Below are 13,553 nucleotides of genomic sequence, written 5' to 3' on the forward strand. Positions count from 1 at the left end.
AGAGAGGTGGGTATGTAAGCCAGTTGGAAATGCAACACAACACACACACACACTCAACTGTTGGATCAAATCCTGCATGCACGTTAAGGATTCTATAGGATCTGCCACATACATTATTGGAACTTCAGTTCAGTATCCTGCCTCTGGTGGCCACCAACATCTGATGCTTCGGAGGAAGACAAGCCCCTCAAATGAAGGCAGCCAACTGTGCAATGCTGCATATGTAAGGACACCTTTCCTTCCTGGCCCGAGATCAGTTTATGTCCTGAAGCATGAGATTTGATCACCCTCATCACAGCCTGCATAACACAGCTGATCCCACATTCATTTCCTCCCACATTCTTTGCATTTGCTCTGTAGCTCCTGGTCTGGATGACACTCGCCAGGTGCAGAACAAAAATACAGTAAATACAAAGACAATGAAAAGATTTGGTGGCTTAGTCAGCTTCAGTGCTTGGACACAGGGCGTGTGCTCATGCAAATACCATTACCTCTGTTTAACCATGCAAATACAAAACTATTGTAGGTAACATGGACAGTGTTATATTTCTAATGTGACTGCATGTTACAGATCTATGGCCGGTAAGAACCAGATGATAGGGGCCACTTACCTCCACTGTTTTCTTATACTGCAAATTCCTGTTTTTATGAATAGCCTCCATTACAAGCTCTATCTGTGAAGGGAACAACACCTGCATTAGTGCACCATCCACACCAGAAGCGCTGCAAGGACGAAAGCTGCCAAGGAGCTTAGCAACTAAGATGGTCACTTTGATAGGTTCCCAGTTCAAGTCCTGTCTTGTGTGTGTGTGACATCATCTCAGCAATGCAAGACCAGCAAATCTCATAACGATATATTGCATCACATGACCGACACCCTTCATGACTAGGGCCCTACCAAATTCATGGCCAGGAAAAATGTGTCACAGACCATGAAATCTGGTCTCACCCCCGTGAAATCTGGTCTTTTGTGTGCTTTTACCCTATACTATAAGGATTTCACAAGGAGTTGCGGGGGGGGGGGGTCACAAGGTTATTTGAGGGGGGTCACGGTATTGCCACCCTTACTTCTGAGCTGCCTTCAGAGCTGGGCTCTTGGCCAGCAGCCGCCACTCTCCAGCTGCCCAGCTCTGAAGGCCGCACTGCCGCCAGCAGCAGCGGAGAAATAAGGGTAACTGTACTTCAACCCTCTCCCTCCCCCCGCACAACTCCTTTTTGGGTCAGGTTCCCTGCAATTACAGCAGCATGAAATTTCAGATTTAAATAGCTAAAAAAAATCAATAATTTATTATTTTTTTAAATCCTGTGACTATGAAATTGACCAACATGGACTGTGAATTTGGTAGGGCCCTATTCATGAGGTCTGGCAACATCGGTGAGTCCTCTCCTTCCTGTTTGGTATAAACTGTACAACTTTAACTACTGATGGACTATTGTTACCCTTCCTTTTACAGACAGAGGGCAAACTACAGCACAGAGGAGTTAAGTGGCTTGGCCCAAAGTCCAACAGGAAAGAGTCAGGAATAGAACCCAGCTTTCCTGGATCCTGTACATAATACAACGCAGTCAGAGCTTGATTTTCAGATGCAATCCAGCCCACAGTGAGAACAAAGGCAACTACTGGATACTGTGTGTGTCTGAAAACCGGGCCATAGACCACAGCTGCCCCATTAAAAGCAATTGTATGTTGTAAAGATCACTTGTCAAGATGTGAAGTTCAGGGAGCAGAAAGGCCCCGGGCGCAGCTTTCGATGGAAAGAAAATACAAAAATGATCTATTTTTCCGAAAAAGAAGCGTAGGAACCCAAAGGCAAACACAGGCAGCTTGAATGAGGAAGTTGTAAATCACTGCACTGATGCAGTCTGGTGCAGTTACAGCATTTAGGAATGAACTCTGGACTTCCCGGAGCAGCAGGGAGTTCATGGGCGAGGGAAAGGGCGGGACAGAGAAAGAAAACCCTTACCCAGCAGCCGGCATATACACTGAACAGGAAACTTAGCACACTTGCAGACTTCCAGTAAAGCCTGGGCTCTTTCACAGCTCCCAGGCCCAGGCCCAAAGCTAAAGAGCTGGCCATTTGGTGTCCTCACAGATCCCACAGCGCCATTTGCAGAAGTCAAGGTTTTAATCCTGGCATTCTGGCCAGATTCCAGCTCACAGAACCACGTGACGCCTTCCCAAGTTCCCGACCTTTTTCCGATGAAGTTTTTGCTTTTCCCTGAAGTCCTCCATCTTCCTAGCCTCTTCCCGGAGGGTCTGGGCCAGCTGGATGTGACTCTGCCCTACACCATCTACCTCTGCAAGTGAAAAAAAACAAACAAAACCCACATGCTCACAAAGACCGTCTTGACTGGAGTCACTTGTGTTATCTAACTCATAACTGTAGTCAGCATTTCTAAAACACTTTCTCTGAGAGTTTCAACTAGAGCCAGGTGAAGTTCTTCAGGCAATTGGCAATCACCTGGGATGTGGGAGACAGTTTCAAATCCCGCCCTCTGCCTGATGTGGAGAAGAGATTTTAATTTAGCTCTCCCACATTGTAGGCGAGTGCCCCAACTACTGGGTATGGGAGAGCCTAGTGTGGGGCTTTCTCAGTCTCCTCTGTTGAAACTGTAACTGTGTATAAAATACATGAATAGTCACTCAGCCAGAGAAAGAGAGAGAGAGAGAACGTGAGAATAACTCAACAGCTGGTGGTTAGAGCACTTACCTGTGAGACCCAAGTTTGTATCCCTGTTCCAACCTGGCCAACGGGCAAGTTGTTTGGTGAATCTAACCCTTTGTTTCCTGTGCTTTTATGTGGACAGGGTGCCCGGAAATGAACCAGTTCATTCTGGGTTGAACAAAACATTTAGTTCAACCCACAGTGACATTTTTGTGGACTTTTTCGATTTGCTGACTTTTGGGGAGGAAATTTTCAGATTCGATCTGAATTTTTTTTGTTTTTTTGGAACTGCCAACCGACTGAAAAATCAGTTATTTGCCCAGCTCTAGCTCCATCATGCTTCATAGGCATCAAACCCTAAAAACACCCCTGTGAGGTGTTTAAGCCTGACCTTAAAAACTTCTAAGGAAGGAGATTCTACCACCTCCCTAGGTAACGCATTCCAGTGTTTCACCACCCTCTTAGTGAAAAAGTTTTTCCTAATATCCAATCTAAACCTCCCCCACTGCAACTTGAGACCATTACTCCTTGTTCTGTCATCTGCTACCATTGAGAACAGTCTAGAGCCATCCTCTTTGGAACCCCCTTTCAGGTAGTTGAAAGCAGCTATCAAATCCCCCCTCATTCTTCTCTTCTGCAGACTAAACAATCCCAGCTCCCTCAGCCTCTCCTCATAACTCATGTGTTCCAGTCCCCTAATCATTTTTGTTGCCCTTCGCTGGACTCTCTCCAATTTATCCACATCCTTCTTGAAGTGTGGGGCCCAAAACTGGACACAGTACTCCAGATGAGGCCTCACCAATGTCGAATAGAGAGGAACGATCACGTCCCTCGATCTGCTCGCTATGCCCCTACTTATACATCCCAAAATGCCATTGGCCTTCTTGGCAACAAGGGCACACTGCTGACTCATATCCAGCTTCTCGTCCACTGTCACCCCTAGGTCCTTTTCCGCAGAACTGCTGCCTAGCCATTCGGTCCCTAGTCTGTAGCTGTGCATTGGGTTCTTCCGTCCTAAGTGCAGGACCCTGCACTTATCCTTATTGAACCTCATCAGATTCCTTTTGGCCCAATCTTCCAATTGGTCTAGGTCCTTCTGTATCCTATCCCTCCCCTCCAGCATATCTACCACTCCTCCCAGTTTAGTATCATCCGCAAATTTGCTGAGAGTGCAATCCACACCATCCTCCAGATCATTTATGAAGATATTGAATAAAACCGGCCCCAGGACCGACCCTTGGGGCACTCCACTTGATACCGGCTGCCAACTAGACATGGAGCCATTGATCACTACCCATTGAGCCCGACAATCTAGCCAGCTTTCTACCCACCTTATATGTCCCCACTACATTACTCAAGCTTCACCCCACGCCCTCTCACAGGCCAGCTAAATGGCACCACCTAACTCAGCTAGAGATTTCTGTATATGAACAGGAGTCCAGTTAGGGGCAACACTTGAGTTATACCTCAAGGTGCAGTGAACACAAGCCCTTTAGTGCTGTGTCCATGGATTTGGAGGGCCCAATTTGAAACACCTAGCACCTGATTCTCACAAGCTTTGAGCACCCACATCTCCCATTGATGGACCCTGAATCAGAAAAGAAAAGACTCAAGATTGGTTTCATTTTCCTATGAACCCCCTTGACTGGGTACTGGCCTTGCCTGGGGTTAGAGGCCACCTGGTTTACAGATGAAAGTTTTGTTTCATCCCACAAGGCACTATATAGAACTACACCCAGAACTCAGACAATTGACAGCTTCTGTTCAAGACTTCCAGGCCTGGAAGAGTAGGGGACGCAACGGGTCAGGATCCAGGTGGGCTGGCAGAGTTTTGTGGGAAGTCAGGGGAAGACTGATACTCAAGCTGCACCTCATAAGCCGCCAGTGGCTCTTTAATGTGTCTCTTGAGGCTCTTTGCAACATATGATATTAAATCACTGTGTGATTTAATTATTAACCAATCAGGATGCTTTTACTATGTCATTAAACCAATTAATTTATTAACTTGCACTAAGTTATCAACTTATTTGCTGTGAGAATAAATCTCTCTATATACACTAAATATTTCCCTGTCGTACTGTTTAAATATGAATAGTACAAGAGTAAATGAAACAATGAATTCACACGACTGTGGCTCTTTTGGGCAATGTTGATCACTAATTTGGCTCCTGGTCCACTGAGGTCTGCGTATCCCTGCTTTAGACTGAATAAAACAACACAGGGTGTACCACAAAGGCTGGGTTTTAACTGACATAATTTGATTTAAATGTTTTCAAGTGAATTGCTGCCCCGCTCGATTTTGCGCCCTGTGCAGTTCAAAAAACAGGAAAATGTTGAAAGGCCAGCACTTGCCATGACCGCAGCACTAGGCTCTACCAAGACATTACAATGAGCTGGCTCGGGCTTGTGTGCACCACTGTCCTCTATTGGATGTAATCGGAATTGTGCATCTGTGTGTCATCGGTAGGGCCCTACCAAATTCACAGCCGTGAAAAACACGTCATAGACCGTGAAATCAGACATTCCCCATGAAATCTAGCTATTGGAGGGGCGGAGGAGGGACAGGCCTGGGGGCGCCCCAGCCAGGGTCTCCTACTGTTCAACAGGGTCCAGCTACTAGTCCACCAGCCTGGAGAGGAATGGGACTTTCTCTTCCCCTGCATGGCCGCTCTCGGGGGGAGATCAGACCCACCTCTGGGTACCTCCCTGGCTGCAGAAAGCTCCGTGGCTGTACCTTCTGAGCCCAGCTCTGAAGGCAGCACAGAAGTGAGGGTGGCAATCCTGTGACCCCCCCTCCCCCATAAGCTTTGTGACCACCACCCACCATAACCTCTTTCTCAGTCAGGAACCCCACCTTTACAACACCACGAAATTTCAGATGTAAACAACTGAAAACGTGAAATTGACCAATTTTAAAACCCTCCAGCTGTGAAATTGATCAAAATGGACCCTGAATTTGGTAGGGTCCTAGTCTCTATGCAAGAGGGCTCGTCAGGAAAAGGCTGACAAAACATTTTTTTCCATCAGAATTTGAAGATTTAGCTAAATGTTTCACAGACACAGAACGATTTCAACAAAGTTACAACAGAAACCTGCCTGATTTCCTGCCAGCTTCCCCATCTGGCTCCTCTGCAGCCCAGCTGGTAGGCTCAGCCTCCAAGGTTGGCAGCCCGCCAGGCAGACTGCCCGGAAGCTGGGGCTCCATTCCGTTTGGCAGCAAATTTCAAAATTTCTCTTTTGGTTTCATTCTGATCCAGAAGCAAGTTTCGAAATATCAAAAATCTCCCACAAAACGGAATTGCCTTTCCCTGCCCTGCTCTAACGGACACCAGCTTGCTTGTAGTTCTAGCCCTACAGATGCCATGACACGCCGAGTGACTGCGGTGTGCAGAATAGTGACAAGTGTGCCATTCCTAGAGCACCACAGATTTCCGGCAATGTTATTGTGTTGTCACATTCTTCTCAGCCTCTCTCACTTCCAACAATGTCGTGCGTGGGTGTTGAAATCCCAGCACTGCTATCCTTGCGCAATCAGCTTCCTCCCTTTCAGATTATCTGCCAGGAAAGAAACAGTTATCACGAAAATAACTGCACTGTCCACCTAGTGCCAGCCTGTTTTAAAATGCACATTAGGACCCCAAGGCTGCATTAGTGGCTCTATCAAGCCAGTTACTTCTCATTAACCTCAACTGTTTTTAAGAGACAAGTTTGTCTCTAGAAAGAGACTTCCAAGCTCTCCAGTAGTGGTCAGCATGTGCTTAGAACAGAGCAGCATGAAGTACACCAAAAATCTTCCTGTAGGACCCAATCACTTTATTGTTCCATTCTCCACGCTGTCATTCCATTTTTCCCACTGGTGTAACGTAACTGAAGTTGATGGAGTTACCCCTGATTTTATACGATTATAAGTGGAAGGCCAAACAGGCCCATTGGACACACACACACACAAGGAAAATAACTTAAAAGTATACAGCATGAGAGCTGGCCAAAACTCGGGGTTTTTAGCTCACAAAAAATTTTGGTATTTGGGAAGTTGGTTTCTCTCTGATTTGAAATTTACTGATATATTTTGTTAACTGACAAACCACAAAAACCTGCATCTGGGAAACACTGAAATGTGGCCTTTTGGATACAAAACAGGTGAAATGGACATTTTTGTCCATTTCACCCCTGCTATTCAGGGAGGGCAGCCCAGGAAGCCAGCTGGCCCAGGAGTCTGGAAGCCCAGGGCTCCCCAGCCCGGGCCATCTGCCCCAGAGCCACAGACACCGGAAGTTCGTTCCAGGAATTGCAGACTCCCAGGTCTGTAGCAGGAAGCCTAGAAGCCCTGATGAGCCCCACCTAGAGCCATGGTTCTCAGGGCTTCCAGGCTCCTCGCTGTGGAGCTGGGAGCCACACGGCTGCTAGAGCCACAGCACCAGGGGTTTTCAGATTCCTGGCTCCAAGCAGGGAGGCTGGAAGGCCTGACATGGTGGGGCTGCCCCAGAGCAGCAGCTGGAGCTCAGGCTCTTGAGTTCTTATCTCCCCACTCCACAGCGGGGACCCTGGAGTCCCTGGCTCCAGCCAGCACTCACAAGGCTGCCTGAGTCTCTGTCGCATAGCGCGGAGCCAAGTAGGCCCCAAGCAGTCTGCGTGGTGGGACTGTCCTAGAGCTGTGGGCCCTGGAACAAGGGCTTCCCAGCAGCCCACCAGGAAAGCAGTCAGGTTTCCAGTAGAAAGCTGCCTGTGTCCCTATGAAAGTTTCATGTAACCTGTAATAGGATTGGTTAAACACTGCAGTCTGCTGATTTGTCATTTTCCAACTAAACTTTGGTTTCCTCAGAAAATTTCCAATCAGCACCTCGCTGTAGTCTAACTAGTCTCTTTGATATGCGAAAGAAATGTTTCCTATCAGAGCATGCAGTGTTGTTGTGTCCTGGGACCAACAGGGCTAGAAGAGAGACAAGGTGGGTGAGGTAATATCTTTTACTGGGCCAGCGTCTGCTGGTGAGAGAGACAAGCTCTGGGGCTTACACAGAGCTTTTCTTCTCATATCAGATCAGTTTTTTCTCTAGTGTTAAAAATTAACCACCACAGTAAGCAGGTTCTCTCTTTCCACCACCAGACTAAGCAATACAATGAGCTGTTACATACAGGATGATACGGGTTAGCTGGAGGCTGGAGAAAGACATAAAATATTTGGGCCACAATGGAACAACCAAGCACATCCACAAATATAAATACTCCAAACCAGGACGAGACATGAAGCTGAACAGAAGGTGAAAGTGGAGACACTTTGAACATAGCACCAATATCTCTCCTCCAAATCCCTTCTTAGAATCCCAGCATTCCCATCAAAGACATTAGACAAATCAAAAGTACAAACAGGGCGTGTGCTAAACCACACTGCCAAGGCAGTTTGCTTTCTGTCACATCTCTGCTCTTCCCCCCACTACTTCATCTGATCTATTTAGATGGTTAGCTTCTCAGGGATCCAGTAAGTATAATGCAAATTACATTTTGCAGGGGTGCCCTGTGACTAACAATGCTTCCAACTGACACGGGTTTTAGGCAAGTCACTTCTTCTCTCTTTGCAACAGCTCCCCAGTCTGTGAACCAAAGATTACACTGCCCTCTCTGATCTGCCCACAGCGTATCTTTGTAAGGCTTCATTGGTTAAGGTTTGTAAAATGCTCTGAAGGGAACGGTGCTGTGCGTTCTATAATGGCATTATGCTCCTAGAAAGTATGGAGTGAAAGTAACTGCTAAGGAGACGAAAACAAATGAATGTAAAATGGGAATAGCTCACTGTACCCCCAGCTAATCTGATTTTACAGTCTATTTCTGAGACAAACGACTGCACAGGTTCACAGACTTTTGTATATGCTTTTTCAAACTGTCATCCACAGTCGCCAATGCAGCCGGATTTCTTGACAAATACAAAGAACGATGTTAAGCAGTTACTTACGTTGCTTAAAAACTTCAAGAGCTCTCTTCAGCGTGCTGAAAAACACAGGCACAGAGTTACAGGGTAGGTAAGAGAATTGCCAGATTCCCCACGTTTCAGAGAAGCAGCCGTGTTAGTCTGTATTCGCAAAAAGAAAAGGAGGACTTGTGGCACCTTAGAGACTAAGTGCCATAAGTCCTCCTTTTCTTTTTGCAGATTCCCCATGGCATGTAATGACAGCTTAACGACAGCTTCGCTGACAGGGGCAAGATTCCCCCTTCGCTCTAACCTGGCAGGAGTTGATCCTTTTCGCATGCTGCTCACATCCACTCCGACAATCTTTTGAGATCATGTACACTAATGGGGGGGGGCTGTGGGGGGGGGGGTGAGCTCTTGAAGTCAGGCTCAAATGGAGATTTGGGCTTTTCACCGTTCTGTCATTCAAGGACAAGATTTCAGTCCCTTGTGCAGCAGCCACACATATGGTGGGGACAGGAGACACTACATACGCCAACCAACTGGGCAGTCCAGGGTGACATTCCTGTGACACCCGGGGCAGCTTTAACCCACACTTATATATCATCATCATTCACATTTGTTGGTATTATAGTAGGACCTAGATCAGGTCCCACTGGTTTAGGCACCGTACATAAACACAGCCTCTTTCTATGTTTAGGGCAGGGCCTGTCTAAACAGACAAGACAGGCAAAGAAAGAGATATGGTCCCCATTTTACAGATGGGGAGCTGAGGTGCTCTGACAGACATTACAAACTCAAAAGAACATAAAACTAGCTTGTTTGCTCTCATTCCCCATCCTTTTCTGTGACTGTAGCAAGGGTAGGCTGTAGTCTAGCTAGCACAGGTCACAGTAGCAATGTAGACAGGGTGGCACAGACGTCAGCGTGGGCGAGCCACCCATCGGGGACCTTGAGTAAGCATTTGGGTTGCTGGCCCACACTGAAGCCCATGCAAGCAAGTCTACACACTGCCCCGGAGTCCACTTACCCAGCCCACGGCACCAAGCCTCCCAGCCCAGGTCTGCAGACTTGTACTATGGCCCTAAACATAGCTGGCAGAGGTTGTGGCTCAGGCTGGAGCTCAGGCTCAGAAGCCTAAGGTGTTGGGGGGCAGAGGGGAGACTTCCGAGTGTGAGTTCACTCAAGCCACGACTTCAGAGTGCAGCTATTTTTACAGCACTCGTGTAAGCCCAAGTGTGCAGACCGGGGCTGGGAGGCTCACTGCCGTGGGCTGTGGAGACATACCCACTTTTACCCGGCTAGCACAGATATGCCTAGCTGGGATATAACCACACCTTCATTTGCAGTGTAGTCCTAGGGTCTCCGAACAGGAAAGCTGTTGCAGAAAAGGAAGTGTAATTAACATAAAGAAACCTGGTCATATGTTCTCTTGCGTTTGCAGTGTCTTTCAGAGCATAGCAGGTTCAACCTAGACATCCCCTTCACCACCCCTAACATACACATGTTGAAATGTGTCCCAAGAAATTGGAATCTTGTGGATAGTGAATTTCAATGATGAAGTGTACAGGAGATCTTATTTCCATTCTATACAAAGCCCAGACACAGGAAGATGCAAGCAAATAGAGAATACAGCCTTTCACATACGTCCACACACCGCAGCTTCGGGAAGTGAAGGGACTTGCCCAAGGCCACCCATGAAGTCAGGAAGAGAACCCAGCTCTCACGGCTCCCAGTCCTCTACTCTGACCACTAGACCACAACAGCTAGTCTTGACTTCCTAAAAGTAGTGTTAATTTCTGAAAACAGGAAGTTGGTTAATGGGAGGTTAAAGTCAGCAGATTCCAATTACTGGCATGTCTCTCATTCACAAGAATCTGATTTTAGTCAGCCTTTTTCCAGACATATCAATACTAATTTCAGCCTCCTTCTAACTTGCACTCCCTTTTTTGGATTTGACATCACAGCCCCCTCCATCAGCATTCCAAGTCAAGGTAGCTTTTGTTATGAACACAAATAGGAATGAGAACATACACAAGGATCTAAACTTACTTCAATTCTGTCTGCCCACAGGGCTTCTTCTTTGTCAGGTTAATAAGCTCTTTGCCATATTTTTCTTCGATAGTTGCCCTGTTGTGGAAAGAGAGGAGGTTAGGGGAAACTCACATGCAATGTAGAGTCTGCAAGGTGCTTGCTAGAAGGGTAAAGGCTGGAAGGAGATGGTGCTAGAATGAAATCTAGGTCCCAAACCAACTACACACAACCTGCACTGCCTCGTACTGCCATACTGTGTCTTGCAGAGTCCTGACTGGTCTAAGGGGCCATGAAAGACTGCTAACTATTCTACCAGGTCTGAACCACCAGAAGACTAATAGCTGAGGTTTGGCCAAAAATGGAAATGAAGTATTATGAATTTCACCCTTCTACCTCCGAGGTTTCCGGCCACGGACAAGCTGCTACAGACAGGCTGCACGTGGTGATTCCAAAAGAGCAGCAGTTAAGATTATATTGTCGCTGTTTACTCAACGGACATCCCCCCCCAATGCATTTTTCAGTGAAAAAAAAAATCTGTTAAAACAAAACAAAAGTCACCCAATACTCCTGGACGAGGCTTCCAAGGGAGGTGGTAGAAGCCCCGTCACTGGAAGATTTTAAGAACAGGCTGGAAAAACACCTGTCAGGATGGTGTAATGATACTTGGTCCTGCCTCCGTGCAGGTGGCTGAACTAGATGACCTTTCAAGTTTCCTTCCAGACCTACTTTTCTATGATTCTATGTGTCCCCATCACTAAAAGGCACCAGTTGGCAATTTCGCTGGCAGTCTCAGACTGGACCATGGAGGCTGAACTAATTCTTATTCCATAGATGTGGTCCCTCCAAGTCAGGTTTGAAACCTATTAGTGGGTTGAGAAAGCTCGTCTTGCCGCTCGACTGTACCTGGGCATAACTAGAGGAGATTGGCCTCCTGGGCTGCCCATACAGCACCTTTTGTGCCAAAAGAGTTAAAAAATTAAAAAATAATCTCTTCTAGTATTAAATGGCTACAGAAGAAGATCAACATGCCTATTTAAGCCTCACACCTCAGGGAAGGCGGTGTTAGACCCATCTTCTAGATCGGGGTGGGCAAACTTTTTGGCCCGAGGGCCACATCGGGGTGCGAAACTTTATGGAGGGCCGGGTGGAGAAGGCTGTGCCTCCCCCAACAGCTTGGCCCCCGCCCCCTATCCGCCCCCTCCCACTCCATGCCCCCTGACTGCCCCCCTACCCATCCAAACTCCCCCCCGCTCCTTGTCCCCTGACTGCCCCCTCCTGGGACTCCCGCCCCTAACCACTCCCCAGGACCCCACCCCCTATCCAACCCCCTTTTTCCCCACTCCCTGCCCCCCCAAACCTCTGCCCTATCCAACCACGCCCTGTTCCCTGTCCCCTGACTGCCCCCCAGGACACTCCGGCCCCCTTACCATGCTGCTCAGAGCAGCATGCTTGGGAGCCACGCTGCCCAGCCAGAGCCAGACACGCTGCCGCGCTGCCCTGCATAAGCGCGCAGCCCCGCCTCCCTGAGCGCTGCCCGCGCTGTGGCATGGCTGCGGGGGAGGGGCCAGGGGCTAACCTCCCCGGCGGGGAGCTCAGGGGCTGGGCAGGACGGTCCCGCAGGCCAGATGTGGCCCGCGGGTTGTAGTTTGCCCACCTCTGTTCTAGATGATGAAACTGAGACAAGAAAGAGTTATGTGATTTACCCAAGGTCACACCACAAGTAAGCATCAGGAACAGAAACATAAAGACCTAATTTAGTCCCTTGCTTTAAGCACTAGATCATGTTGCTTCTCCTGCACATTTGAGCGCAATGACACAGAGATGCATGATGCCAAGAAGTGCTTGCTGAATAGCCTGTAAAAAAAATACGCATGTCCACAAAGTGCATGTATAGTTTTCAGTACAACCTTAAGTGCTTCTAATTCAGCAAACATAAGACCACTGTCCCCACTCTAGTGAGTAAAGGGTGCTCCAGGCAGAGGTACCAACACCCACCCCCAAAGAATTTAAGGAAAAAATAAAAAAAACTCTACTGGCACTATTCCCATTTATTTTATTTTTAACTGAAATGGTCAAACACAAAACACAAGACTTGGCCCGAAAAATTCCCGACTGCCAATTTGAAAGTCATGAGAGTCCCTGGAAAATAGAAAGCGACCACTCCGAAGCCATCTGGGAGTCACGCACCTCCAGTTTATGGGCACACGTGCCAGGCTTCAGAGATTCCATCATGTAAGTCAACAAAACAATAATGGCCAGAAATCCAGATTACACATTCAAAGTACTCTTGAGCTGCTGGCGTAAGAAGCACTTTTAGTTTGTTGGGTGGATCGACGTTGAAATTCTTCACAAAGCCACAGGGCAAGACTATAGTGAAAATAGTTTCAAGTAGACTTTTTTGCCCCCTCTCCCTTCCAATGTTTTCCATAAAATGCCAGCTGCCTAACTGGCCTAACCTGAGAGGAAGGATGGTCTAGTGGTTACGGCATCATTCCAAGACCTGGGTTCAATTCCTTGCTCCACCACATGCTTCCTGTGGGACCCTGAGAAGTCGCCTCCGTTCTCCAGGGGGAACATATAAAATAGAGATAACAGCCCCTCCTCGCTTTACAAGAATGTTGGGGGGCTACACACATTGAAAAGTCATAAAATGTGACCAAGGCCATAAGATGTGACCATCTAGTCTGACCTCCTGTGTAACACAGGCTCTAGAACTGCCGGAATACTTCCTAGAGCAGATCTCAGGAAAAAACAGCCAACAATCACTACAGTATCTGAGCACCTCACAATGGGGGCCACATAAGAACCATAGATTGAACTCCCTATGCCCGGAGAAACCTCCCATTGACTTCAATAGGAGTTATGGGCACGTAATGGCTGCAGAATCGAACACAAGTCTCGGGAACTGACATTAAATTTCGTTGGCACAGGATTTCAAGCACAACACACAC

The 13,553-nt window shown here is 47.6% G+C and overlaps 1 protein-coding gene across 2 annotated transcripts in view; it reads right to left on the bottom strand.

Annotated features, from left to right (window-relative positions):
* The window catches only part of PSTPIP2 (proline-serine-threonine phosphatase interacting protein 2), a 53,626-nt gene that overhangs the window by 11,945 nt on the left and 28,128 nt on the right, over positions 1–13,553 (bottom strand). For both annotated transcript variants that reach the window (XM_073343452.1, XM_073343451.1), the window contains exons 3-6: positions 10,621–10,698; positions 8,614–8,648; positions 2,192–2,298; positions 612–674 (exon numbers count right to left, since the gene is read on the bottom strand). In XM_073343452.1, coding sequence (XP_073199553.1) covers positions 612–674; positions 2,192–2,298; positions 8,614–8,648; positions 10,621–10,698 — 283 coding nt within the window. The remainder of the gene's footprint in view (positions 1–611; positions 675–2,191; positions 2,299–8,613; positions 8,649–10,620; positions 10,699–13,553) is intronic.

The sequence above is a fragment of the Lepidochelys kempii genome, chromosome 5 (assembly GCF_965140265.1).
Source record: "Lepidochelys kempii isolate rLepKem1 chromosome 5, rLepKem1.hap2, whole genome shotgun sequence".
Classification (NCBI taxonomy): domain Eukaryota; kingdom Metazoa; phylum Chordata; order Testudines; family Cheloniidae; genus Lepidochelys; species Lepidochelys kempii.